The sequence below is a fragment of the Canis lupus genome, chromosome 4 (assembly GCF_011100685.1).
Source record: "Canis lupus familiaris isolate Mischka breed German Shepherd chromosome 4, alternate assembly UU_Cfam_GSD_1.0, whole genome shotgun sequence".
In the NCBI taxonomy this organism is placed as follows: Eukaryota; Metazoa; Chordata; class Mammalia; order Carnivora; family Canidae; genus Canis; species Canis lupus.
In genome coordinates this window covers 36835884-36861623 of record NC_049225.1, presented here as the reverse complement: position 1 = coordinate 36861623, position 25740 = coordinate 36835884, and the positions used below count along the sequence as shown (strand labels likewise).

Sequence of the window (25740 nt, the reverse complement as noted above, 5' to 3'; positions counted from 1 at the left end):
TTTTAGAAGTTTTGCAACAGACCTCATGCCATCATCAGCTTCTTGATCCAGAAATCCAACTGTCATATAGTTCCTCTTTCTGCCACGCTCCCCATCGCCCATTCCATTGTCAAAGTATCCCTGGGATGCATCTTCTCTCCATCCCTCCTGTTCCACTTGATTCAGACCTCATTGTCTCTCCTCTAGACCATCTCATCAGCCTCTTAGCTGGTCTCTCTGCTTCCAGACTTGCCCCCTTTGACAGACAACCCCCTTTTCTCCTACTAAAGAGACCATTCTAAAATGCAGACCAGGCCTTTCCTTTTTTTTTTTTTTTAAGATTTTATTTATTTATTCATAAGAGACACACACACAGAGAGAGAGAGAGGCAGAGACAAAGGCAGAGGGAGAAGCAGGCTCCATGCACCGGGAGCCCGACGTGGGATTCGATCCCGGGTCTCCAGGATCGCGCCCTGGGCCAAAGGCAGGCGCTAAACCGCTGCGCCACCCAGGGATCCCAGACCAGGCCCTTCCTGATCTGGCCAGGGGCTCCACATTCTCTCAGACACATCCTGGATTTGTGGTTACACACTGGAGACCCTCCCTGACTCAACACTATGAAGCCTTCCCAGATTTCTCTATTACTCTTTCCATCACATGCTCCCTCTCCTCCAAATGCTCCTAAGACCCACAGACAGATCCACAGACATCCAGGTTTGTGGCAAGACAAGAGTCCTGTCAGACTAAGAATGAGGAGAAGGGGCTGGAGCCATGAAATCTTTTTGGGGACCCTGGGAATAAAGTGCCTAAGTAGCATAAGGGTCTTTGCCTGAAGGCAAATGTGTCTGTGCCCTAGCTGGCTTGGGTCTCTTTCAGGCTGAGTTTCTGCATGGGGAAAGGGAAAGCCTGACTACAGACTCCCCCAGCAGAGCTGACGATTAGTAATTAACTGGGAGGAATCTCAGGGGTGAGGTTAATTGGGGAACAGAGAGAGGGCAGCTAGGGTTTTGGGACTTTGCCCTTGACCCAAGGGTATAAAGAGGAGGGTCCCAGCTCTGCCTCAGGCCCCTGGGGCTTCCTTAAGTAGCTGAGCAGGAGCTGAAACACAGAATCCCAAGGTAAGCCTAGGGCTCCTCACTCCCAAACTCATCCCCAAGCCTTAGAAGGAAATAGCCTATCGGTCTTGCTCCCTCACCTCTGCCCTAACTGTGCTTCCCCTTCCTGCACCCATAACATCTCAGTCCCAGTCCAACCCCGCAAAGGAAAGAACTCATGCACTTCTCTTCCAGCTCCCTGCAATTCCGCCAAATAGCCAAGGGCCCTTGGGACAACATAGGGGTGTGGGGGTACAGGCTGCTGATATAGACTGGGTATGCTCACCCCAACCACCAAGAACTCCTGAGGCAGTTCAGGGGGCTCTAAAGCATGCCAAGGGTTTCTCAGATTGGGGCGGGCATGGGGAAACCTCCTTACCTAAACCGGTCCTGGTCTGAAAGCCATTCATGGGAGAAAGGACATTGGTGTTTGTTTATTGCTGTGAGGGAGAGAGGCAGGTGGGGGAAAGAAGTTCGTTTGCGAAGGGAACTCCCAAACCTGAGATCCAGGCCAGTGGACTCTCCCGAGTGCACATCCAGCAGGTCCCATGAGCAAGCAGGTGTCCACGGCTCTTCTCTGCTCTCAGGATGATCAGAACTCCTCCCACACACACAGCCTTGGCCCACATCTGCAAGCTCTGCTGACACACGTTCCCTGGCCCCCTCTGGCTGCAGGGCACTCACAGCTCCTTTCCCTCCAGAGGCCGCTGCACACATGCCCTTCTCCCTCGCCATCAGGCGACTCCTACTCATGTTCATCTCAGATGAACAGCCCAGTCATCTCTGCCCTCCACCCCCTCCATGGGGCACTCTGGTGGCACCTGTATCTGTCATTAGAACCCTTGTTCCCATTGCCACTTTCTATGTGAGGGGTTACTTCATTGGCATCTGTCTCCCTGCAAGACTTGGAGCTTCCTGAGAGCAGGGGTTGTCCTTGTATTGAGTCATCACTGTACCCTAGCATCTAGCTCAGTGCCTAGGATAGAGTTGATACTCAACAAATACTTGTTGAGCAAATGAATACATGAATCTGGGATGAGTACCTGAATGTGCATCTCTGGTACATGTGGGGGTGGAGGATGTGCGTTAGGGATTGCACACCATGGGTATTTGTGCATATGATTATGTGGGTGTGGATGTGGACAGGGGCGTGTGAGCATGGGTCGGTTCCCAGGACACAGCAGTTGTCATTCAGTGTTACTACAGCTCCACGGTGTGCACCCAGGATGATGTCCTATGGAGAAAGGCTGGGGGCCCCAGCTGTCTCCCCACACCCAGTCCGAGGCGGACACGTGATACGTGGGACAGCCTTTGCCTATGTGCCCAGCCCTCAGGGTGAGTGCTGCTCCCATCCTTGGACCCTTAGTGCCCACAGTTGCTACCATCCCTGGTGAGGTCTCCACCCCTCTCCCTGCCCAGCACGTCCTTGACCCTGCCTATCCCAGGGCTTCTGGGAACTCCTTATCAGCCTCCCTCCCCAGTCCTGCATAGGATCCCAGGGACCTCCGCCTACGCCTTCCCCAGCCTGGGCCCTGTGGCCCTTCCTGAGCACGGCTGCCCCTATGGAGAGGTTCTGGAGTGCCATGACCCCCTGCCTGCCAAGCTGGCCCTGGAGGAGGACCAAAAGCCAGGTGGGCCTGGGCAGGGGTGGACAGCAAGGATGTCAGCAATTGATGCCTTAGCTCCTGGCCCCTGTGCTCACAACTGGCCCATCTCCAGAGCTGGGCCTGGCCCAGAAGCTGTGCCAGGTTGGCATGACATTCCTCAAGGTGCCACTGATGCTCGCCTTTCTGTACCTCTTCGTCTGCTCCTTGGACGTGCTCAGCTCTGCCTTCCAACTGGCTGGAGGTAGGACCAGAGAAGGGGACCGGGACAGGGTTCCTGAAGGGCATCAGGCAATGCTGGCTAATACTCCTCAGGGAAGGTGGCTGGTGACATCTTCAAGGACAACGCCATCCTGTCCAACCCAGTAGCAGGGCTGGTGGTAGGGATCCTGGTGACGGTGCTGGTGCAGAGTTCCAGCACCTCCACGTCCATCATTGTCAGCATGGTCTCTTCTGGCTGTAAGTTGGCCCACCAGGGCTAGGGAAAGAGTGTGGGGGGCTGAGTGTGCTGGATGGGGGCTGAGGTGGTGCATCAGAGCTGGGGGCCAGGAAAAGAAGTGGGGCCAGGGAGCTAAGGGCAAGGGGCAGGACTCCAGCATCTCCCACTCCATCTTCCAAGGCATGGCCGGGAATCTTAGCCAGGAGAAGTGCCTCAAGATTTAGGAAGGGTGGCAAATGGGGAGTCCAGACCCAGGAAGGCTCAGCTCCCTATCACCACATAGTCCTTTCTTCCATCAGTCAGGGAAACAGAACCTACTGGAGATATACATATGATTTATTGCAAGGAATTGGTTTATACAATTGTGGGGCTGGCTAAGCAAATCTACAATCTGTAGCAGAGGTTGTTGGGAAGGGCAGGCTGAAACTCTGAGGTGAAGCCAAGGCCGGATAGCCTCAGTTTTGCTCTTAAGGCCTTTTATCTCACCAGATGAGGCCCACTCAGATATCAAGAATAATCCCCTTTACTTAAACTCAACTGGCTGTAGAGGTGAATCACACCTGCAGAATACCTTCACAGCAATATCTAGGCCAGTGGACTGAATGAGTGCTGCAGCCTAGCTAAGCTGATGCATGAAACTAACCATCACACTTTGGATGCATGCACACACAAGCACAGATCTGCATTTGCGTACAGGACACGTGCCTCATATACATATATGTGCACATGCAGTGTATCCATTCACATGCACGCATATGTATCATGTATACTCACATGTACCTGTGACATCAAGGCTGGGCAGCATCATGGCAGGACTGCCCAGTGGAGGCCAGGACGTGGGCAGCGAGCTGGAGGGAGATGTTGTGGGGGCAGGAGCTAGGAGGCCCTCACACAGTTATGTAAGAGGTCCTCTCTTCTGCTAGTGCTGGAGGTGAGCTCTGCTATCCCCATCATCATGGGCTCCAACATCGGCACCTCTGTCACCAATACCATTGTGGCATTGATGCAGGCGGGGGATCGGACTGACTTCAGGCGGTGAGGGGGTAGAGTGGCGAGGGGCCTGTGTTTGTCGGGGGAGGGTGGTTCCAGGTGTCAGGAGCCCCTGGTATAAGTGCATCCTGGCTCTGGCCTGTCCTGCAATGTGGCCTCCCCACCCAGGGCCTTTGCAGGGGCCACAGTGCATGATTGCTTTAACTGGCTGTCGGTTCTGGTCCTGCTGCCCCTGGAGGCTGCCACTGGGTACCTGCACCATGTTACTGGGCTGGTGGTTGCCTCTTTCAACATTCATGGTGGCCGCGATGCCCCTGATCTGCTCAAGATCATCACAGAGCCCTTTACCAAGCTCATCATCCAGGTGGGGGCAAGGTGGGCATGGGGCATGGGGTGGGGGCTGGGGGATAGTAAAGACCCCTCTCTCACTCCCCCCACCCACATCTTGCCCACAGCTGGACAAGTCTGTGATTACCAGCATTGCCACTGGTGACGAGTCCCTGAGAAACCACAGTCTCATCCGGATCTGGTGCCACCCAGACCCCATGGGGGTGAGTCTCAGGTCTGGCCACAAGTAGTACTGTCCAGTCCCTTCCAGTCTCACAGCGGCTTTAGGCAGCTATTACCAATCAACTCAATCTAGCCTCATGGTTCTCAAAGTGTGGCCCGGCAGCACCTGTACCACTGGGAACTTATTAGAGCTACAGGCTATTCAGCCCTTCCCAAGACCTTAGTAGGTCCAGGGAAAACATATTAGAAAAAACTTGGGGGTGGGGTGGGATGCAGTACCCTATGTTGCAATAAGTCCTCTAGGTCTGCTCCATGCTCAAGTTTGAGAATCACTGATCTGGTTCAACCTGCTGGTTTCACAGGTAGAGAATAGGCTCCCAGAGGCTAAGACACTTACTGGAGCTTGTCCAGCCATTTCAGGACCCTGAGTACAGGTGTAGCAGTCTAGGGCTCTCTTCTCCCCACTAGGGTGCCAGGGGGAGAGTGATTCAGCTGTGCCATGTATTGGGGCCTACAGGGGAGGGGGTAGTGAAGGGGTTACAAGGATGCCTGGGAAAGCTAGAAAAACAGGGACGAGACAAGTGGGCCACATGGAAACCTCAGTGGAAACACAACAGCCACTTGTACTGATGTCGGGGCCCCTTCCCCAGAGACTGCCACAGAAGTGTCCTTCTGCACCGTGTCTACTGCCCAGAATGAAGATCTGTTTGGATCAGTTGGACACCTGTGGACCTGCCATGACCCTAAGCTCACAAGAAAGCAGGCAATCAGCATACTTTCTCACTCAGCCACGAAAATGGAAGTGCTTCATCAAAACTGTAATCCACAGTATTTGCTTCTTAATTGTCACATATAAGAAGCAACCCCACTTAGAACAAGATAGAAGGAAACCCGAAGCCCAAGGCTCCGCGCAGGTGGCCCCCTCATCCTTCCTGTTACCTGATGGCCCTTTATCCCAGCTATCCCTGCTTGAACGGAGAGCATCCTTTCAACCTGCCCTCTGTGGTTCCTTTGTGTCTGAGCAGTGTGCAGCTTTGGTTCGGCACTTCGGAGTGTTCAAGGCAGTTCGACATCAAAAGCCCATGTGGGCAGCTCTTGGGCTGGCTTTCTGACCCCTCCAACACAGTGCCACCTTCTCGCCAGCCCCGTGGGCACTCTCTGAGCTCTCTGAATTGACCAAATCCTTTTCACTTAATAGCAGAATCTGGATAACACAGAAATCACAGGGTTTGGTCTTCACAGAAAACCAGCCACAGGAGGGAGCTCCTCAGCCGCGGAGTACCGCCCGCGCTCCGAAAGCCCCGCCCCCGCCCCCGCCCCAGCGGCCTTGGGCAGGTGTCCCCTCACATGTGCCCCGGATGTAGCCCTCCCCTGATGGGATCCGCGCAAAACGCTGGCAAGGTGGACATGAGTATCCTGCCTTCCACAAGAGGAACCCAGGGCCTCGTGGTGTGGAGTAAGCCAGCCAAGTTCACGTGGCGGGGGCTGTCCTCACTGTCGCAGACGCCGCCTGCCTGAGTAGTGGTCTCGCGTCCCAGCTCTCTGGGAAGAGCCTCTCCTCGAGAGCAGTATCCACTTGGGATTTCCTTGGCTTGGACAGTAGCTGCGGGGGAGGGGGTGGCATACAAGCTCCCTGTTCTCACCCGCCCCTCTAGGTCAGACCACGGGGAACAGGGCTCTGCTGCCCTGTGCTTGCTCTCGCCACGTGTGCTGGTAGCTCCTCCCACACCAGACTCCTAATTTCCCTTTGGCCACCCAGTCTCCTTTCCAACCTGTCCTTGTGGCCTCCAACTTTCACCAGACTGGACCCAACCTCACCTAAACCAAGTCATCAAAGACAGTGTTGGGAATCTGAGGGTTTTCGAATAGTGGAAGAAAATCCACAGGCAATTGCAATTTTTTCTTAATTTTTTTTTTTTAAGATTTTATTTGAGAGAAAGAGAGAGAGAGAACGAGCAGGGGGAGAAGGGGTGGGGTGAAGCAGTCTCCCTGCTGAGCAGGGAGCCCCAACGTGGGGCTCAATCCCAGGACCCTGGGATCATGACCTGAGCTGAAGGCAGACACTCAACCAACTGAGCCACCCAGGTGCCCCGCCAGAGGCAATGGTTTAAACAAGCATCTTTTGAGGACCTGCAAAGGCGGAAAAACAGGATTTATCACTTGCCCATTTTACAGCTAAGGAAACTGAGGCTCAGAGAGGCTTACCCAAGTTCATACCATTGAGGTAAGATGAAAATCCTGGTGTAATCTGGAGCCCATACTTCTGAATCCCCATCTTGCTGCCTCTTCCAGAAGCCAGTGTGGTAATCCACCATGTATGTCCATTCTCCACTCTTCCTATCGGGCCTGAATGCCATGGGTGACAACCACTCCCAGACTGCTCCAGAGAGGCAGGTAGTGCTCTAAGAGGGAGTTCTCCTCTTTGCCACCAGACGGCGCTGCTGGCACAGTGATTTCTGTGTCGAGAAAAAGAAAGACCCTGGAGCTCCCTTTACCTTGCAGGCTGAACTACACACTGCACAAGCCACACATCCTGTATGTTTCTCCCCAGGGAAAGGATTCTCAGAGCCTGTGAGCTTAATTCTGGCCTTCAGTTTCCAGAGATGCCTCATTAATTTGGATGTTCCTACAGGCACTCAAATCCTCTCTTCCAAGATTCCTCAAAACTAGCCCCTGGGAAGAGGTTGGCAGCATTAGAACTCCTGCTGTAGGGAAGGAAATTAAGGCCCAGAGAGGTTAAGTGTTTGGTGCAGTATCACACAGCTGAGAAAGGTGCAGCAGGGGTTTCAGCTTAGGGCTCCTGGGGTTCATTTATTCTGTTCTTCCCACAGAAATCAGCACCCCACCACACACCCCCGGCCCAGGAAGGATGGGTGTGTCTACGGGGTATGTCCCAGACCCTGGGCGGCCCAGTTATTTCTCTAGGCTAGAGCTCCCACCTTCCTGACGAGGAAGGTGTGGGCCTGCTCCCTCCCCTCACCCAGTACCCCCCCCCCCACCTGACCGTGCAGGTCCAGCCTGCCTACCTTCTGACATCCCCACCACCAGTCCTCTCTTGCACTTCACAGGTTCTATGCTGCCCCTGCCTTCTCCCACTTCCCCCACTGTGGGAGCTGTGCCAGAGCCCCGCAACCCCAGGCAGGAAGGTCAAGGGTCAAAACCCCAGAGGCCTGAGCCCTCAGCCTTGGCCTGCCCTTAGGCAGCCAGCCCCCAGTGGGACCCTCCCCTTCCAGCCGTTAACATCCTCCCTTAAGAAACCGTGGGCCGGCCCAGCCAGGTCAGGGGCACAGGCTGGTCAGGCAGCCGTTCATCTCAGGGATCATATGCCTCCCAGGGCTCCGGGCTGGTCCACCAAGGTCTTTCCCACTAGAGCCAGGATCCTCAGGCACAGCTGCAGGAGCCATTGATCCTGACCTAGGAAGTCAATCTCACACAAACACCTACGCACACACCCTTCCCACTGTGTAAGCCTAGATAGGCTCAGGGACAAAGGGGGGTCTAATCCTTATCAGGAGGCACAGTATCTTACGGAGGACTTATCATGAGATAAGCCTTTGGAGAGCACTTCACACACATTTTCTCCTGTAATTGTTTATAACAGCTCTTATGTCATCCTGCTTTAAACAGGCTCAGAGAGGTGGCATGACTTGCTCCAGGATGTTGGTATAAGAAACAGGACTGCTGGTATGGACAGCTGGAACACATTGGGGTACAGTGCCCCACTCACAGCAGCACATGTCACTAAAATAAACCAGATTTAAAGCCAGGCACCAGAAATAGTTCTTATCTCTATCATACATTTTATAAACGACACAGTTTGGAATAAACCCTAAAGGAGCTGTGACATTGAAGTGCCAGTGCCCTGCCTGAGACACTACCCTCAGCACAAGGGAGGTCTGGGGGTGTGGGATGCAGAACTTCCTGGGACCAGGGCCTAAATCAGCCTCCAGAGGAGGCAGAATGTGAATAAGGAAACGTTGTGGCTCTTGTGTTTTGCCTATGGCCCTGGGAGTAACTGCCCCTCACTGGGGCTCAGTTCCTCCTCGGGGAAACGGTTTCTGCTCATCCAAGCCCAGCCCAATTTTTCCTTTCAAGGCTGGGATCCTAAGGGAAAGATAAGCACCCCAGTTGCACTTGAGAAAAAATAATTCCTCGATCCAATGAGGCTGCAAATTAGTGGTCCAGAACAAACTGGCCCTCACATAATTGGAAAATATGGGGTTTCTCTTGTAGAATCGGGCCATTTGGCCATGCTGGCTTGTCCCTGGATGGTGACAGTGGCCTAGAGCTGAGTGGCTACTGCCCCTATAAGCTACCTGCCTAGTCCTGCGCCCTCTGAACTGGAGGGCCTCTCCAGGAGCCCCCCTCACTTTACTGACAGTAGGTGAGGGCTGAAGAAGAGTGGTTCCCCCACCTCCTGTACCCAACCTCCCCCTATAAAGATTTGAGCAAGAGGACAATGAAGTCTGGGCTAATGGTGCCTCAGGTGAGAAGATGGGGCACAGATGCTGGGGAAGCAGGGGGGGCACCAAGAGAGGGACTGGTAAATAAAGGATGGGCAAGGGAGGGTGTTTGGAAGGAGGGCCATGGTCAGAAGCCACAGGATCAGGATACCTCTGTGGGTCACAGTGAGGTCCAGATCAGCAGACTGATAGGACAGAGTGTTCAGAGGGCTGACCATGGCCAGATTCTTCTGCAGCAGGCATTTCCATCCCCATCTCTCTAGCAGAGGAAACAGGCTCAGAGTACAAGCAAATTATCCACAAGCATGGAGCCAGGAGGCCCACCTCCATCCTACCCCCTATCTCTCCCTAATTCCCATCTTATCCCCAACCCCAGGCTACATTTTCCTATATTCTAAGTCACTCTCCTCTTCATTTAGGTTCCGACGCTTATGCCCAGGGCAGAGGCGAACACCAGCAGGATGCCTGGAAATGCCTCCATGGAGAAATGTGAGTGCCTGCATCATGGGAGATGTCTGGCATGGTGGGGGCAGAGCTGGGCAGAGAAAGGGCTATCTCTCTCCTGGCCACTGCTGCTACCAGTCCCAGGAAAGCCAGCTGTCTACCAGCTCAGCTCCTGGACTTGGATTAGGCCCTGTTGTTGAGGCTGAGGGAGCCTGAGGTGGGTCCTTAAGTTCCAATCCTGAGAGGGCAGCAAAGGCAGGGGACTGGGATACTAGCTGTGGGGGGGTTCAGCTTTCAGCAGCTTGACACTTCTCCCTACTAGGCAACCACATCTTCGTGGACACAGGGCTGCCTGACTTGGCTGTGGGGCTCATTCTGCTGGCCAGCTCCCTGATGGTCCTGTGTACTTGCCTCATCCTCCTTGTCAAGATGCTCAATTCTCTGCTTAAGGGCCAGGTGGCTAAGGTCATTCAGAAGGTTATCAACACTGGTGAGCCCCAAGAACTGGGTGTGTGGGTCCCAGGATGGACCCTTCCAAATCTTAAGTCCCACCACTGCCTTGCTGTGTGATCACCCTGCCATCTCTGAGCCTCAGTTTTTCCCTGCAAACAAAGAAGAGGTTGGGCTGGGTGGTTTATGAGGCTCCTGAGGTGCTGGCAGCTGGGGATCTGTGACTGCCTCTGGCTGTGGTTCCATTCTAGTAGGTGGCTCTAAACAGATTCTCAGAGGCCACTGATTTATTCAACAAATACTCATTAAACCCATGTGCTCAAGCATGATCTAGTGCCAGGGATACGGAGGTGAGCCACAGAGATGGATCCTACCCTCAGGGGATTCACAGCCCAAAGAAGGAGATGGACATACAATGAAAGATAAATGATCAAGGGGGGATACATTCAGATATAGAGAGGAGTGACCAAGGAGAAAGCGAAAATGACAGAGAATATGGAAGAAGCTTCCTTCAATGGGCTTTCAGCAGCCTCTGTGAGGCTAAAATGAGTAGTAGTAATCGGAGGTGGCTGAAAAGTGTTCTGTGTGGAGGGAACAGCAAGTGCAAAGGCACAAACGCAGGAACCAGCTGGGCAGAAAGGTGGCCAGCAGTGTGGTGGGAGCTCAGTGAGTGAGGCAGGGAGGAGTCAGCAAGGTAACAGGGAGGAGCAGATCGTGCACCCCCCCACCCCCCAAGCTGTGCTCAGAGCCTGGACTTTATACGGATGACTTTATACTTGAAGGATTGGGGCAGGGGAGTGACACCATCTGATTTTCATTTTAAGCTTCATTTCAGGCTTTGGGGACAGGGCCTGGCACTGGCAGAGGCTGTGTAACAAATGCTGGAGTCAGGTGCATTTATGGATCTCTGAAAGCTTAGGGACAGGAGCAAAACAAAGTCTGCCAGAGGGCCAAGGTCCAGGAGGGCTTTGTAGCACATGATATCTGCACTGAGCCCTGAGGATGAACATTTAGAAGCGAAATGGATATCCCGGGCAGAGGAAATATTACTAAGCAATAGTAATGGAACCAGGCTGAGAAGAGCCTTTAATCCAAGATCAAGGAGGGCAGAGTAGAAGCCACTGCAGTTGAGCAGGGGACTGAACTGGCAAGGCCCTGCTCAGAAGCCAGCGTCCAATACCTCCTCCATAAGGGAGGTCCTGGCTGCCCTCCCAAAGCCCTCCTACTGACCCTACTGGGACGGGGGTGTCCTTGTAGACTTCCCCGCCCCCTTCACCTGGGCCACAGGCTACTTTGCCATGGTGGTGGGCGCCGGCATGACCTTCATTGTCCAGAGCAGTTCTGTGTTCACTTCAGCCATCACCCCACTCATTGGTGAGTGACCATGGCAAGGTGGGGGCGGGGGGCGCTGGCAGGGAAGGCTAAAGGAAGGACCTGGGGAGAACTTATCCTCTCTGTCTGCCCCCAGGCCTGGGTGTGATCAGCATCGAGCGGGCCTACCCCCTCACACTGGGCTCCAACATCGGCACTACCACCACCGCCATCTTGGCCGCACTGGCCAGCCCCAGGGAGAAGCTGTCTAGTGCTGTCCAGGTGCGCCTGGGAGCCTGCCCAGGGCAAGACAGGGCTGTGACTGAGGCACGGTGGCACCAGACCCAGGGTGGGACACCATGGAACAAGGTTTTTGACGGCCCACTAGGGGCCACCCACTATGCCAGGCTCTGTGGACACCACACAGTGCAAAGTAGACCTGGTGCCACCTCCAAGGCCTTAGCATCTCACAGGTAAAAGTTAATCAAATAATCACACAAACAACAGCAGGTGGGATTTGCACTCAGGAAGGGGTGCAACCAGAGGGGGGCTGGCCCATTCTCGGGGGTCAAGGACAAGCAGGGGTCCAGATGGCAAAGGGGCAGCTGTTCTAGGAGCAATGGAGCAATGACAAGCCTGGGGCTGGGGCTGGGGCTGGGGCTGGGGCTGGGACTAGGGCTCAGACCAATGAGGAGGCCAGAGCTTGTGAGCCAGAAACTAGTATGCATCTTTTTGTTGCTGGGTTTGGGCACAGTCTGCTGGGGAATTTGTGAGACAGATCAGTGGGGAAAATGTGTAGAGTTAGGGCAGCATTTATCACCTGGTTCAAAAGTGTCTCAATATTTTACTAGGAACCCATCAGCCCTGACTTTCTTGCTGCCCAGGCCAGGCCTGACTCCTATTATCTATCCCTGCTGGCATGATGGGGAGTCGGGGCCCATGCCCACCTCAGCCCCTCTGCCCTCTCCTCTACAGATTGCCCTCTGCCATTTCTTCTTCAACATCTCGGGCATCCTGCTGTGGTACCCGGTGCCCTGCACACGCCTGCCTATCCGCATGGCCAAGGCGCTGGGTAAACGCACTGCTAAGTACCGCTGGTTTGCTGTCCTCTACCTCCTCCTGTGCTTCCTGCTGCTGCCCTCGCTGGTGTTTGGCATCTCCATGGCAGGCTGGCAGGCCATGGTGGGTGTGGGCACGCCATTTGGGGCTCTGCTGGCCTTTGTGGTGTTCATCAGTGTCCTGCAGAATCGCAGCCCCAGACACCTGCCCAAGTGGCTGCAGACATGGGACTTCCTGCCCCGCTGGATGCACTCCCTGCAGCCTCTGGACCGCCTCATCACACGTGCCACTTTGTGCTGTGCCAGGCCCGAGCCTCGCTCCCCACCGTTGCCTGCCAGGGTCTTCCTGGAGGAGATGCCCCCTGCCACACCCTCCCCCCACCTGGCACTGCCTGCTCGACACAATGCCACCCGCCTCTAGCCTGCAGCCCAAAACTGCCCCAGGGGCCGGGGAAGGGCCTGTGCTCGGTGCCACTGTAGAAGGGCAAAGGGGTGTGTCTGTGCACTCTGGGCATGGGCCTGTCCTTGTGCAGCTCTTCAGAGGTCTGAGCTTGTGTGACTGAGAGTCAGTGTGTATGCGTGTGTGGGCGTGTTCAAGTGAGACTGTGTGTCATCTTGCATGTGTGTACTAAAGCACCTGTGGGGGGCTGTGTGCAGGCTATGGGGCACCTGGTGAAATTTTTGAGTCCTTTGCCCACAAGAAGATCTTGTTCAGAGGCCTGTGTTTGGTTTTCCTGTACACGCAAGTCCGACTCGGCGCAGCAGGAGTAAGGGTGTGTCTGAGGACATGACTTGCAGCTGTTTGCTTGTGCATAGATGTGGGTGCCTGAGTCACTGGCTGAGTTCTCACCCCTCCCTGTCACCTTCCTTCCTCCCTGATACCATCCTGCTCATCCTCACCCAGTTGTTCTGCAGCACCGCTACAACTCCCTTTCCCAATACTTCGTGATGAAAAAGGAATTAAATTCTCATTTGCATTTAAAAATCTGCCTGCTCTCCATCTGGGGAGGGGGCAAGACCATGGCTTTGGGGTTCAGCAGCACTATTTCCTGCAAGCCACCCCAATAATCCTCCTAACCCTGCCTTAATGAGTCCAACCTCTGATTCAGACTTCCTGGGAGTCCCTCCTAGGGCCTGGGACCACCCCCAAGGCAAATATAAGAAAGGCACTCTGTACCATCCCCACCCACCCCACCCAGCTGACTTCTGGTCTCTCCCTGCCTCTAGACTCACCCACCTTACTTCCTCCCCCTTTCTGGGATAAGAACAAGTTCCAGCAAACAAATGACAGGTGAGGGCTTTGTTGGGAGACACTGAGGGAGGGAACAGGGAAGGTGAAGATGGGCAAGAAAGGCTAGGCCCTGGGCCCCAGCACAGAGTGGGTGGGGACCAGCCATCCTCCCTCCCACCTTTGTCCTTTATCTTTGAGCAATAATCAAGCCTCCCTTAATCCATCCAAACTTTTCAATTCCTCCTTTTCCATAAGGCCCCGGAGCTAAAGCCTCCAGTGTGAGGATCAAGGGGTGGGGGATACCTAAGTTCTTCCTTGCAGTCCAGGGAGTCCTCTGGGGCCTTTGGACCCCAAGAGGGAAAGAAGGCTCTAGGGTCCCAGACCTCATTGTGATGGTCTTGGACTTGTGCTCTCTTTCCACTCTTGTTGGATTTTGTGGGAGGAGATGCAAGAACCTGGGAGGGGACCCCAGAGCTGCGCTCCAAGCTACCAGCCCTGTTCCCTCATGCACTCACAACATTTGCAAAGGCTTCCTACTGCCAAGTAGAGGGGGTGAGAAGTACACTGACCTCCAGCCTGACTCCCTGACCCCATTGGGTCTAGCTGGGATGCACCTGGGAAGGGGTGTGGGAGGGGCTCCCTTTAGAGTGTGTCTTGGAAGTATGGAAAGTTTTTGGGAAAGGACTCTGGGAAGTCAGGCCAGAGGCCTCTGCAGGGCACTCACGGAAAGAGGGCCAGGACCGGGAAACCTTTGGGCTCAGAATCCCAGCCCCATTAGGTAACCCCTCTGTAAGAATGTTCCAGGAAACTGGTTTCCTCATCTGCAACTGCCCTGCATGCTCACAAACAGAGGATGAACCAGCCACGCCCAGCTGTTTATTTTGGCCCAGCTGCGAGGGCAGGTTAGCTGTCCTGCTAGGTGCCCTGCGTGCGGAGCCCGTTGATCAGTTCATGCGCTGTCTTATTGAGGATGCCGCCGTGCGCGCCACGACGGCCCATAAGCACAAGGAGCACGCGCGGGGTGTGGCCTACGCAGATGGCGCGCCCATCCAGCCCCTTAGTGCGTGCGTCCAGAACGCCATCGCCCTCAGACAGCAAGTGGTCACGGAGGACGCAGCAGCGGCGGCCTGCAATGCTCAGACCTGCCTGCAGGAAAGTGCGGCGGTCGGGCCCTGTGAGCACACCCACCTCCTGCGGGGATATGGCAGCCAGAAGGCCGCCAGGGCGTGATGCCCACACGCAGCGATTGTCCGAGTGGCCCACGATGGCCACGTCGTCAATACGCTGGTCCCGGAGCACTGCGCTGATATAGCCTTTCCAGTCTCCCATTCTGGCTGAGTGCGTCCCTCGCCTTGCACGTTCAAGGGATATCCAGCTGTGCCATGTGCCTGGAACCCGAGACACTGACGCACGTGGGGTCGGGTTTGTGATATTGAGGCATGATGATGTCACAGAGAGGCTATATACTCTAGAGAATGTATATGTGGGGTGAGGGAAAGAGGTTCTGAGGCCTGGTGAAGTTGTAAGGTTAGCCTAAAAGAGGAAATCGTGTTAAGTCTATATAACCCTTGAAAAACCAACTTAAATGGCTCACCAAGCACAGTGTGCTCGTGGGTTTTAGAACAAAATGAAAGAGGGATGCCTGTGTGGTTCAGTGGTTGAGTGTCTGCCTTTGGCTCAGGTTGTGATCCCACGGTTTCAGGATCGAGTCCCACATCGGGCTCCCTGCATGGAGCCTGCTTCTCCCTCTGCCTCTGTCTCTGCCTCTGTCTCTCTGTGTCTCTCAAGAATAAATAAATGAAACCTTAAAAAAAAAAAAAAAAAAAAAGAACAAAATGAAAGAGAGCAAGTCTGGACAGCCAGACCTCTCGGCCTGGTAACCATTCAACCCCCAGAATCCCCAGTTTGGTTCAATGTTAGGAACATCAGAATCTCCTGGAAATCTGTTAAACAGATTGCTGGGTTCCAGCTCAGAGTTTCTGATTCAGTAGTACAGGAGGTAGCTGGAGAATATGCATTTCTAACAAGTTCCCCGCTGAGGCTGCTGCTGGTGGTCCAGCACACTTTGAGCCCCACTGCCCTACTGCAAGTTGGGGGGAGTCATCTTCCACATTGCCAGCTCTGAGTCCACACCACTGTTGTAATATTAAGCATTTCTGACCATGGTTCTCAGCCTCTGCTGCACATGGAATCACCTGGAGAATTATCAAAACATACTACTACCAACACCCCAGTTAGAGATAACTGATTTAATTGATCTGAGGTAGTTCTCAGGCATAGGTTCAAAAAAGCTCCCCAGATGATTCTGGTGTGCAGCAGAGGTTGAGAACCTCTGTTCTACAAACTTCAAATGTTAAGATAGTTTCATATAAGGAATGATTTATGGAGTCACCTTGCTCAGGGCTTGGTACACAGAACAGCTAAGTAAATATTAACTGGACATGAATCTCTATATTTTGCTTAAGATCTCAATAGATTCTGTTCCCTGAGAGGTGTGGAGAACTGCAGCAGTTTACTGTCTTGGCATTTTCCATGGGGCCCCCTGAAGAGCTGTGCCTCTCAAGCATTTTTAAAGCACTTTATTGAGTGCCTACTCCATGCCTGCCACAGTGACGGTGCTAAGAGGAATGAAACACATTCCTTGCCATCCGTAATCCTAGGCCAGCCACCTTCCCATTCCAGAATTGCCCAGGAGGGAAGGACAAGTCCCGAAACAGTCAGGAATTGGTATGCTCCTGGATCCAGGTCACATAGCTGGCCACGTCGGTGTACACACCTGGCTTGTAGCGGTCGCCACAACCTGAACCCCAGCTGATGATACCTCGCAGGATGAGCTGGCGCTCTGAGGCCTCTTCCTCACACACTAGTGGGCCCCCGGAGTCACCCTGGGTCGGGGACACGAGGCTCAGCGCACTTGGTTTGGGGTCTGCACTTGACCGGGTGGAGGGCGCCAAGGCGGCCCACGGACTCACCTGGCAGGCGTCGGTGCCGCCCTCGAGGAAGCCAGCGCAGAGCATGCCCGGGATAAAAGAGGCTCCGTGTACTTCGGGGGCGGAGCAGCGCTGGGGAGGGATGAGCGGCACCTGCGCTTCCTGCAGGAAGCTGGAATATTCCCCCGCACCTACGAACCGAGAGCGCTTTCCTCACACTCCTCTCGACTTTGCTTGCCGCCCACTAATTAGCCGGTGAGGAAGAGAGTTGCTCTTAACACCATTTTACAGACAAAACAGAGAAGAGCGAGGATTTGAATGGGCGGGGCGGAGCAGGACTGCTTTGGAACCCCACTCCCCACTCCCACCCCCCAGTGTCTCAGAACAATGCTCCCCAGCGAGCGAACCGACTGCTCCAGCGCGAGGCCGGCATCCTTAGCCGTTGCATCACAGCGCCCAGAAAGAACCAAGGGAAAGTGTGATTCCCCCTGGACCCCTTAGGAGATTTGGATCCCCGTCCCCAGCAGTGAAGCCCAGGACCTGGCAGGAGCTGACTGCGACGGCCCCCAGTCCTCCCCACGCGCAAGGTCGGCGCCGCCTGTCCCTCGTGGTGCCCAAACTGCGGGTTTTTCTCGCCTACCCCGGGGCCAGAGGTGTCCCTGCCGCCCCCAGCCTTCTGCCTACCCTCGAATAGGTGGCCCCAGCCGGCCACCTCGCAGAGTGCGGCCTCGGCCTGGGCCTCGGCTGGGCGGGCAGCGCCGCTAGGCAGGCAGACCGGCTGAACGAAAGGCGACGGGAGCGCGCAGCGGCCGTCCGCCGTCTCCTGCAGGCGCAGCAGCGCTAACCAGGCGGGGAGCACGGTGAGCCCCGGGCGCCGGGACTCCGAGCCCGCCTCCGCCCTTTCCCCTGGGCGCCGCGGGGCGCCGCCACGCACCCAGGTCGTGCTGGTAGGTGACGGGCGAGAAGGACTCGTGCAGGCGGTACGCGCGCACGGCCAGCGTCTGGCACTGCTCGCAGCTCCGGTTATGGCGGTCCTGGCCGAGCACCACCGTCAGCTCCCCCGGCGCCGGCCTGCGGGCGGGGGGTGCGGGGGCGCGCGCTCAGAGCCCGCCACAGGCCTCCTGCCCCCGAGCCCCTCCCTGGGTTTCGGCTCGGTCCTGGGGCGCCGGGGAAGGGAGCGGGAGCTGGGACGCGGGCTCGGGCGTCGCGCGGAAGCTGGGCGAGCGGGAGAGAGGAGCTGGGGTCCCCCGCGGGCGCCGGGCGGGCGGGGACTCGCCGGTCCTGCAGACAGTGAGCCGCCGTCAGCACCCAGCAGGAGGCGATGAGGCTGCCCGCGCAGAAGCTGTGGCGCCAGTACAGGGCGGCGATGTAGGGGTGCGCCCCGGGCAGGGCCACCAGGCCCCCGACGACGCGGCTCAGCGAGGACAGCCGCTTCCGGAGCCGCTGTCCGCAGCGCGAACTGGGCACGGCCGCGGGCTGCTCCCGCGTGGCGCTCGAGGCTGCGGGAGGAGCCCAGGCTGAGCGCGGGGAAGACCCGCCGGGGGCTGCCAGGTAGCGGGCAGCGCAGCCGCTGGCCCCTCGCCCCTTCCCCACTACCTGGGGTCGGGGGCTGGGGCTTCTGCAACGCTGAGGGCGAGGGCACGGGAAGGGTCGGACGGCCAGAGGGGACTTGGGTGGGAGGCAGGATCTGAGGGATCGCCAGGCCCGGTGCCTGGCATCGCGCCAGGCGGCAGTATTCCCAGCTTAGCCGGTCGCCGCTCCGCACGAAGCACCACGGGCGGGTGTCATTGTCCGGGTTCCTGTAACGGGAGCCGTTAAGGCGCGAGTAGCCCCAGAGGGCCCTGGGGCAGAGGGGGACACCCTGCCCCCCACCCCCACCCCAGCGCACCGGCAGAAGGCGTGGTTGCCCAGCCCCCAGCTCAGCGCTTGCTCTGCAGGCACTTCCTGGTAGCTGGCCTCGGAGGCCCACCGCTGACACCGAGCGCCCGAGAGCGCAGCATCGGCCGCTCCGCGGTAGTCAAGCCCGCGGCCGTGGTAGCAGCGCGCCTCAGTGTCTGGGGAGAGAGGAGACTCCTTGCAGCCCGGAACCACGCTCTCAGCCACTTTCCCCACGCTCCTCCGCCCTTCCTCCCTGGGGGCGGAGCTCCCGCTCCTCTGGGTGCCGACTCACCCACGTCGCAGAAGCGTCCAGCGTAGCCGGTGGGGCAACGGCACAGGCGGTGAGTCTCTGCCTGGAAGCAAGTGCCTCCGTTGAGGCACGGGTTGGTGTGGCAGCCTGGCAGGTGGAGTGCATTGAGCCACCTCTGGGCCCAAAGACCCCCACAGAGAACTCCCCTTTCCTTGGACACACTACCCTGGGGTTCTAACAGCTTCTCTTCCCGACTCAGGCCAGTTCTCCGCCCATCCACTCACCCTGGCTGGCCACCAGCTTGCAGTGGACATCAGGACCCCTGCACTCGCACTTGGCCACACCGGCTGGCTCAAGCCTATGCCATATTTCTTTTTCATGGAAGAACTGGAGAAGCTGAGGCTCAAAGCACTTCTCTGGGGACAAAGGGGTGAGGGCAGGGGTCTCAGGAGAGGCTGGGATCATGCCAAGTCTCTGGGGATCCAGAGACCTCTTCAGTAGGCCCCGGACTGCCGTGTTTCCTCAGCATCTCCTCCCCTGCCTTCACCATCTCCTTACCTCTCTGGCAGTGCTTCCCAGTGAAGTGTTCTGGACAGATGCAGCGTGGGCCGTCTGGCATGTTCACACAGGTCCCTCCCTTCTGGCAGGGACTGTGTTTGCTGCAGTGGTCTGAGAGATGGACACAGTGGAAGTAAGAGTGGGGAGCCTGAATCAGACAGCCTGGCTCATGGAGGCCGAGTCCCTACCCAAACCTTGCTTGTCTTGTGATCTTGGCATTCCAAGTTTCCATGTTTTACTTCACCCACCTGTAAAATGGGGCTACCTTTTCCTAGAACTTTTCCCTCTGGAGGGATGGAAGAGTCTGGGTGGGCCCAGAATACCAGGTGTGTAGGGACTGATGTTACCCAGGAGAGTAACTAGTGGGGAGGAGAGGGCCCTGCACCACCCCCAAAGACTGTGTGTAGCACCTTTCACTTTCTTGGGCTCCAGACAGTATGCCCATTGCTGGTCCTGCTCGAAGTTGGGGGTGGTAGCACACCTGTAGAAAGAGATGAAGCTTCCCTGCTCTGCCCAAGGGGCTGGCCCACCCTTCCCTAATAGAGCCCCCTCTCTCCACGAAGGATTCCTTGGGCAGAAAGTGGGCAGAATCCATCTCCCCCAGGGCCCTGCTCCAACCCCTTCTGGGGAGTCTTACCAGGGCTGGGGGCCAGGCCGGCCCCTGTGGGTGCATTTATGGTACAGTTGCCGGTTGTACTGGAAAGGGAAGTAGCAGGGCTCCCCAGTGACAGTGAGAACTGCAGAGATAACACACTCCCTGATGGTATGCCCCATGTCCCCCTGCCCAGGTACCACCTCTCACAGTCTGGTTGAAAAATAGACCCTTGAAACAATTGCTGTGCCTTCAAGACTGCTTCTTGCTTCAGAGCTTCAGTTCTGTAGTCAGACATTTGGAGTGGACTCCTGATTTCACCACCCTACTAGTTGTGTGACCTTGATTTCACCACCTACTAGTTTGTGACCTTGGGCAAATTTGCAGCCCCCAGGCCTAGAACAGTGCTTGCCATAAAGTAGGCACTTAAAAAATACTAGGTGAATGTAGAAGTCACTTGGCCACTCTAAGCCTTAGTTTCCTCACCTGTAAAATGGCAATGATCATAGTATAGTTGACCTTTGAAAAACACAAGTTTGAACCATACTCACTATGGTGGATTATATGTGGATTTTTTCCAATAAGTACAGTACTATAAATGTGTTTTCCTTATGATTTTCTTAAAAACATTTTCTTTTCTCTAGCTTACTTTATTGCAAGAATACAATTTATAATACATTTAACATACAAAATATGTGTTAATCGACTGTTTACAATGTCAGTAAGGCTTCTGGTCAGTAGGCTATTAGTAGTTAAATTTGGGGGAGTCAAAAGTTCTACAAGGATTTTCTACTGCTAACCTTCTTGTTCAAGGGTCAACTATACAGTTGAAGAATTTTAATTTTGCAAGATGAAAAAGGTTCTGGAAATGGAGGGTGGTAATGGTTGCAGGACAATAGAATGTCCTTAATACCATGGAATTGTATGCTTAAGAATTATTATGATAGCAAATTTTATATTATGCATATTTCATAATAAAAATAACTTTTATTTTTTGAAGATTTTATTTATTTGAAGGGGAGAGAAAGAGGGAGAGTGGGGGATGGGGGAGAAGCAGAGGAAGAGGGACAAGCAGAGCTCAGCCAGATGCGGGGCTCGATCTCAGAACTCTGAAATCATGACCTGAACTGAAGTCAGATGCTTAACTGACTGAGCCACCCAGGTGCCCCTAAAAATCACTTTTAATGATGCAGATATAATAGTACAGAAAGCATAAATTTAAATGAAGAGCAAGTTAAAAACAGCATGTCAAATGTGGTCCTATTTTTGTATAAATATATTTACATATGCATCAGAAAGAAGTCTAGAAGGACATGCCCCAAAGTTTATAGGAGTGGTTTGTCAGAAGATAGTGGATTATGGAGGAATTTCTTCTTGCATTTCTGTAATTTCCAAAGTTTTACAATAAAAATATTGTTACTATTATTTTTTAAAACAGTATGGTCGAGGGATCCCTGGGTGGCGCAGCGGTTTGGCGCCTGCCTTTGGCCCAGGGCGCGATCCTGGAGACCCGGGATCGAATCCCACGTCGGGCTCCCGGTGCATGGAGCCTGCTTCTCCCTCTGCCTGTGTCTCTGCCTCTCTCTCTCTCTCTCTCTGTGACTATCATAAATAAATAAAAATTAAAAAAAAAAAAAAGTATGGTCGAGCCTCTCTATTTGCCATACTTGCAAATTTGCCTTCTTGCTAAAATTTATTTGTAATCCCCTAACCAATTCTCAGGGTGTTTATATGGTCATTTGTGGACATGCATAGGATGGTGAAAAGTTTGAGGTGCCTGAAGCATTCCCAGCTGAGGTGAAACAAGGTAATGCTCTGCTTCTTGTTTCAGCTCTTCCAGTGTAAAGAAGTGTCCTTTTCACAGTCGTTTAGAGCCACAGTTCTGAAATTTTGTGCTTCTGGTAGATGCTTTTACTGTTGAAAATGGCCCCCAAATACAGTGTTGAAGTTCCTAAGCGTAAGCAGGTCACTATGGGTACCACAGAGAGTATTTCTGTGTGAGATAAACTTCGTCCAGCCATGAGTTATAGTGCTGCTGGCCATGGACTCAGTATTTTTTTTTTCTTTTTTTTTTTTAATATTTTATTTAAATTCAATTTGCCAACATATAGTATAGCACCCAGTGCTCATCCCATCAAGTGCCTTCCTCAGTGCCTGTCACTCAGGTGACCCCAACCTCCCGCCCATCTCCCCTTCTGCAACCCTTTGTTTGTTTCCCAGAGTTAGGTGTCTCTCATGGTTTGTCTTCCTCTATAATTTTTCCCCACTCACTTTCCCTCCTTTCCCTTATAGTCCCTTTCACTATTTCATATATTCCACATATAAGTGAAACCATATGATAATTGTCTTTCTCTGATTGACTTATCTCACTCAGCATAATACCCTCCAGTTGCATCCATGTCGAAGTGTGGCTTCAGGATTAATGAAGCAACGGTATATTAAGTATGGTATCTTGAAACAGAATCACACATAAAACAAGCTTTAATGTTGACAGTTGATGAAAATGTTGAGACTCAAGCTCACAGAAATCTAACCTGATATTTCCTTTAGGAACAGCCATTCAGCATTTGCTAATTCAGTGTTCTCGGTGACTTAATAGGCACATGGCAACCATGAATGACAAGACTTGACTGTCTACTTCAGAGGGGTGTTGTGAGGCTCATATGAGATAATGTCTATCACATACTTAACACAGAGTCTAGCACATAGAATGTGCTCAATAAGCATTAGCTGCTGTTTTGTTATTAAAAGCACAGTGGCACTTGATGAGGGCCAAACCAAGAACAGGAATAAAAGAGGAGAGAAGAGTCTTAGGATGGACCTTTAAGATGCCAATGGGATGGACAGAGAGGAGGACGACTGCAAGTGGGTAATGAGACAAGAGCAGGGCACCTAGGTTGGCTCAGGCAAGAGAGAGGAAAGCAGTTTGGCTGGGTGTAGAAGGAAGAGGAAAGGAGGCAGAGACAGGCAGGGTTGGATGTGAGGGCCCTAGTGCCATGCTGAGGTCCTGGGTCTGGCCCCACTACACCAGGCTTACCAGGGCAGGGTCCATCTAGGTCACAATTCTAGGCAAATATTGAGTGCCTGAAAAAATATAGGCAATGGGGAGCTGCGGCATGATTTGAGGTGGGGGGGATACAGACATCTTCCACCTAAAAGGGAGCTTGATAAATAAAAGCTAATATAGTTTAATCATTTACCATGCAGCAATCTGTGGGCTGAAGGCTTCACATGGATTAACAACTCATTTCTCCTCCACAACCCTAAGAGGTGTACTATTTATGATTGGGAGCAATTGAAGCTCGGAGAGGTCAAGTCACTTGCCCAGAGTCACCTGCACATAAGTGATGAAGCCAAGATTCAGAGGCATTTAGGCACCAAAGCCCTGCTCTGATCCTTCCTTGTCCATCAAGGGCCATGGCCTCTGTGTAGCATGACTGATGCCTGTAAGATGTACTGAGGGAGGGAGAAGAGAGGCTAGGGAAACTAAAGAAGACTAGAAGGCACTGGACTGGGCACTCAGATACAGCTCAAGCCCTGCCCTCCAGGAGCACACAGTTTTTCATCACTCTGGGTCCCCAGTGCCCATGGGCACAAGACCAGACACATAGTAGACACTCTGGTCTGAATGTCAGCCAAAGTGGGGACAAAGTGAAGAATACCTAGGATCCCTCCTTGCGCTCCAAGAGCCCCAAACTGCCATTGGCAACACTCCCCACAGTACTCATTCGCACGCAAGGGTCTCTTAGGAGGTGCAGCCAGGGTACTTACCCACTGTGTGCTCGTCCGCTCTGTGATTATGCACCTTGGGGGCTTTCCAAGGTGGAGTCTACAGAGGAGAGAAGATGGCAGAGAATTGTCCCAGGAAGTCATAGCCGGCCTCTGAACCTGAGCCAGTCCTCAGCTTCCTTTCACATCTCAGAAATGCAGAAATTTCCTCAAAAGACCTAGAACATTCCTTCCTCTTTCCATTGTCTCCTCAAGATCCCCTCCTCTGGAAATAAAGACTATGTCCTCCTATCCACTGGCTCTGGGTGTCTCTTTCTCCTCCACCTGGGCCTTATGGGTTATTCTTGCCTTTCCAAATAGGCCTCCCAGTCACCTGGACCAAAAGGTCATGATCAGAGGCCAAGGCTGTGATAGGGACTCCCAGGGCCATCCCAGCACAATTCTCCTTGTTCCCACAGCTCTCACCAAAAGTACTGACTCCAGGCTTCCCAGCAGGGACCCCAGGAACAGCAGAAGCCTCATGGCGTCTGTCTATTAGTCCAGCTGCTTGCCCAGGAATCCAGATCAATAGAATTGGTCAAAGGTCCCCGAGTCCTGGGAAGCAGACATTGGGTCAAGCTGCCCTCTTGGGCCTGGCAGGGCACAGGCTGTTTGTGGAAAGCCAAGCAGAGCAGCTTCCTTGCTAGGCCCCCAAGGGTGAGGGAATTGGGATTTGGTGTGTGTGGATAGAATAAGGAGCTGGTCTTCTCATCCTTTTCACAGATAGTAGGGCTGGAAGCAGGAAGAGGGACTTTATGTTTCAGGTCCTCTTGGGAGGATGTTAAGGAGATCCAAGAGAAGCTTCCTACTTCGGGGATCATAGCGTCTATGGGGAAGTATACTCGTTTTCTATTGCCGCCTAAAATTAACCAAAAACTTTGCAGCTTAAAACAATACCCTTCTATTCACAGATCTGTAGGTCGAAAGTCTGGCACTGTGATTGGGTTTTCTGCTTAGGGCATCATGAAACTGATCACAGCTGAGCTCTCTGGAAGGTCTAGGGGCAAAATCTACTTCCAAGGTCATCCAGATCATTGACAGAATTCAGTTTCTTGCATTTGTAGGACTGAGATCCCAGTTTCTTTGCAGGCTGTCAGCCAGGGCCTGGCCTCAGCTCCTAGAAGCTGCTTGCATTTTTGCCATGTGACCCCCTCCATCCTCTAAGTCAGCAACAGAGAGTCTCCTCCCATGTTGACTCCTTCTCACACTTTGAATCTCCTTTGCCAGAAAAAAGCCCGTTCCATGTAAGGGTTCACTTGAATAGGTCAGGCCCACCAAGGATAATCTCATTTGAAGGTCGATTTATTTGGTACCTTAATTACATTTGCAGCATTATTCTATAGAACATCTAGATTAGTGTTGGATTGCATAACTAGGAAAAAGTATGCATACTTGGGGCCATCTTAGAATTCTAGCTACCACAGAAAGGGAGCCAAGAAAGTAGATGATCCCACAAGAATAATGCTAAACCAAGGGACTCCTGGGTAGCTCAGTGGTTGAATGTCTGACTTTGGCTCAGGGCATGATCCTGGGATCTGGGATCGAGTCCCACATCAGGCTCCTTGCAGGGAGCTTGCTTCTCCCTCTGTCTGTATCTCTGCTTCTATGTGTCTCTCATGAATAAATAAATAAAATCTTAAAAAGAAAAGAAAAATGCCAAACCAAGAGATACTACTGAGATGTGCAGTTGGAGCACAAGGGAGGGACATGAAGTGGCATTATTGTTTCTCCTGCCCCAAAACCATTTACCTTGGTTCAGTAGGGACACCCTGATTTTTCCTTTGGGAACCATTCCTCTTTCACCCTCTCTGAATCTCTAGTGCTTCTAGCTCTACCCTCAGTTCTAGGGCTGGGGGTGTGACCTAGTTCTGGCCAATCAGAGCATGGTAACTCTAGACCACAGCCATTGGTTCAGGGATAAGCATATCCATGTTTGGCCAGTTGGAATCAGCCTTAGGACTTTGGCCAGAACTTTTGGGAAAAAGACACTTTCTTCTCACTGGTGTCACCAGGAATGCAAGCCTACAGATGTCGATGGCCATCTTTGTCACTGTTGGGGAAAGCCTGCCTGAGAATGAAGCCTACACATAGGAAAAGCAGAACAAACAGGGAAGGACGGGATGCTGTGGAAGGCAGATGTTCCCTGTTGATCTTCACCTCCGGGAATGCATGCTTTGTATAGTCTTCCCAC

At 53.6% G+C, this 25740-nt stretch overlaps 3 protein-coding genes and 1 long non-coding RNA gene across 18 annotated transcripts; 2 read left to right on the top strand and 2 right to left on the bottom strand.

The window, feature by feature from the left end:
* The first annotated feature begins 982 nt into the window (after window positions 1-982).
* Window positions 983-13327, top strand: SLC34A1 (solute carrier family 34 member 1). Of its 9 annotated transcripts, none has more exons than XM_038534633.1 (13): window positions 983-1097; window positions 2269-2408; window positions 2555-2704; window positions 2793-2921; window positions 2993-3136; window positions 4040-4151; window positions 4275-4470; window positions 4562-4657; window positions 9499-9568; window positions 9846-10013; window positions 11231-11347; window positions 11442-11566; window positions 12260-12763. In XM_038534633.1, exons 2-13 carry the CDS (start codon window positions 2300-2302, stop codon window positions 12761-12763), a joined length of 1920 nt encoding a protein of 639 aa, XP_038390561.1. In that variant the 5' UTR covers window positions 983-1097; window positions 2269-2299. The 9 variants fall into 9 exon arrangements, with proteins under 9 accessions (XP_038390561.1, XP_038390565.1, XP_038390560.1 ...); XM_038534637.1 differs by having other exon boundaries at window positions 2542-2704; XM_038534632.1 differs by having other exon boundaries at window positions 993-1097; window positions 2299-2408.
* F12 (coagulation factor XII) lies at window positions 6585-24077 on the bottom strand. 5 transcript variants are annotated; one of them, XM_038534641.1, is made up of 14 exons: window positions 23976-24077; window positions 23553-23610; window positions 19827-19926; window positions 19600-19670; window positions 19190-19300; window positions 18916-19047; window positions 18674-18778; window positions 18392-18557; window positions 18100-18302; window positions 17780-18002; window positions 17438-17574; window positions 17188-17343; window positions 16546-16694; window positions 16138-16458 (listed from the first exon to the last, which is right to left on the bottom strand). In XM_038534641.1, exons 1-14 carry the CDS (start codon window positions 24030-24032, stop codon window positions 16291-16293), a joined length of 1836 nt encoding a protein of 611 aa, XP_038390569.1. In that variant the 5' UTR covers window positions 24033-24077; the 3' UTR covers window positions 16138-16290. The 5 variants fall into 5 exon arrangements, 1 of the variants encoding a protein (XP_038390569.1); XR_005358111.1 differs by lacking the exons at window positions 16138-16458; window positions 16546-16694 and adding exons at window positions 6585-6746; window positions 6834-7072 and having other exon boundaries at window positions 17438-18002; XR_005358110.1 differs by lacking the exons at window positions 16138-16458; window positions 17188-17343 and adding exons at window positions 6585-6746; window positions 6834-7072 and having other exon boundaries at window positions 17438-18002.
* LOC111095525 lies at window positions 13573-20780 on the top strand. Of its 3 annotated transcripts, none has more exons than XR_005358116.1 (2): window positions 13573-13633; window positions 18441-20780. It is a non-coding gene; the product is annotated as an uncharacterized LOC111095525 (long non-coding RNA). The 3 variants fall into 3 exon arrangements; XR_005358114.1 differs by lacking the exon at window positions 13573-13633 and adding an exon at window positions 15328-17450; XR_005358115.1 differs by lacking the exon at window positions 13573-13633 and adding an exon at window positions 17650-18054.
* PFN3 (profilin 3) lies at window positions 13997-15085 on the bottom strand. The gene has a single exon (XM_038534642.1). It carries the CDS (start codon window positions 14900-14902, stop codon window positions 14489-14491), a length of 414 nt encoding a protein of 137 aa, XP_038390570.1. The 5' UTR covers window positions 14903-15085; the 3' UTR covers window positions 13997-14488.
* Window positions 24078-25740: the final 1663 nt, after the last annotated feature.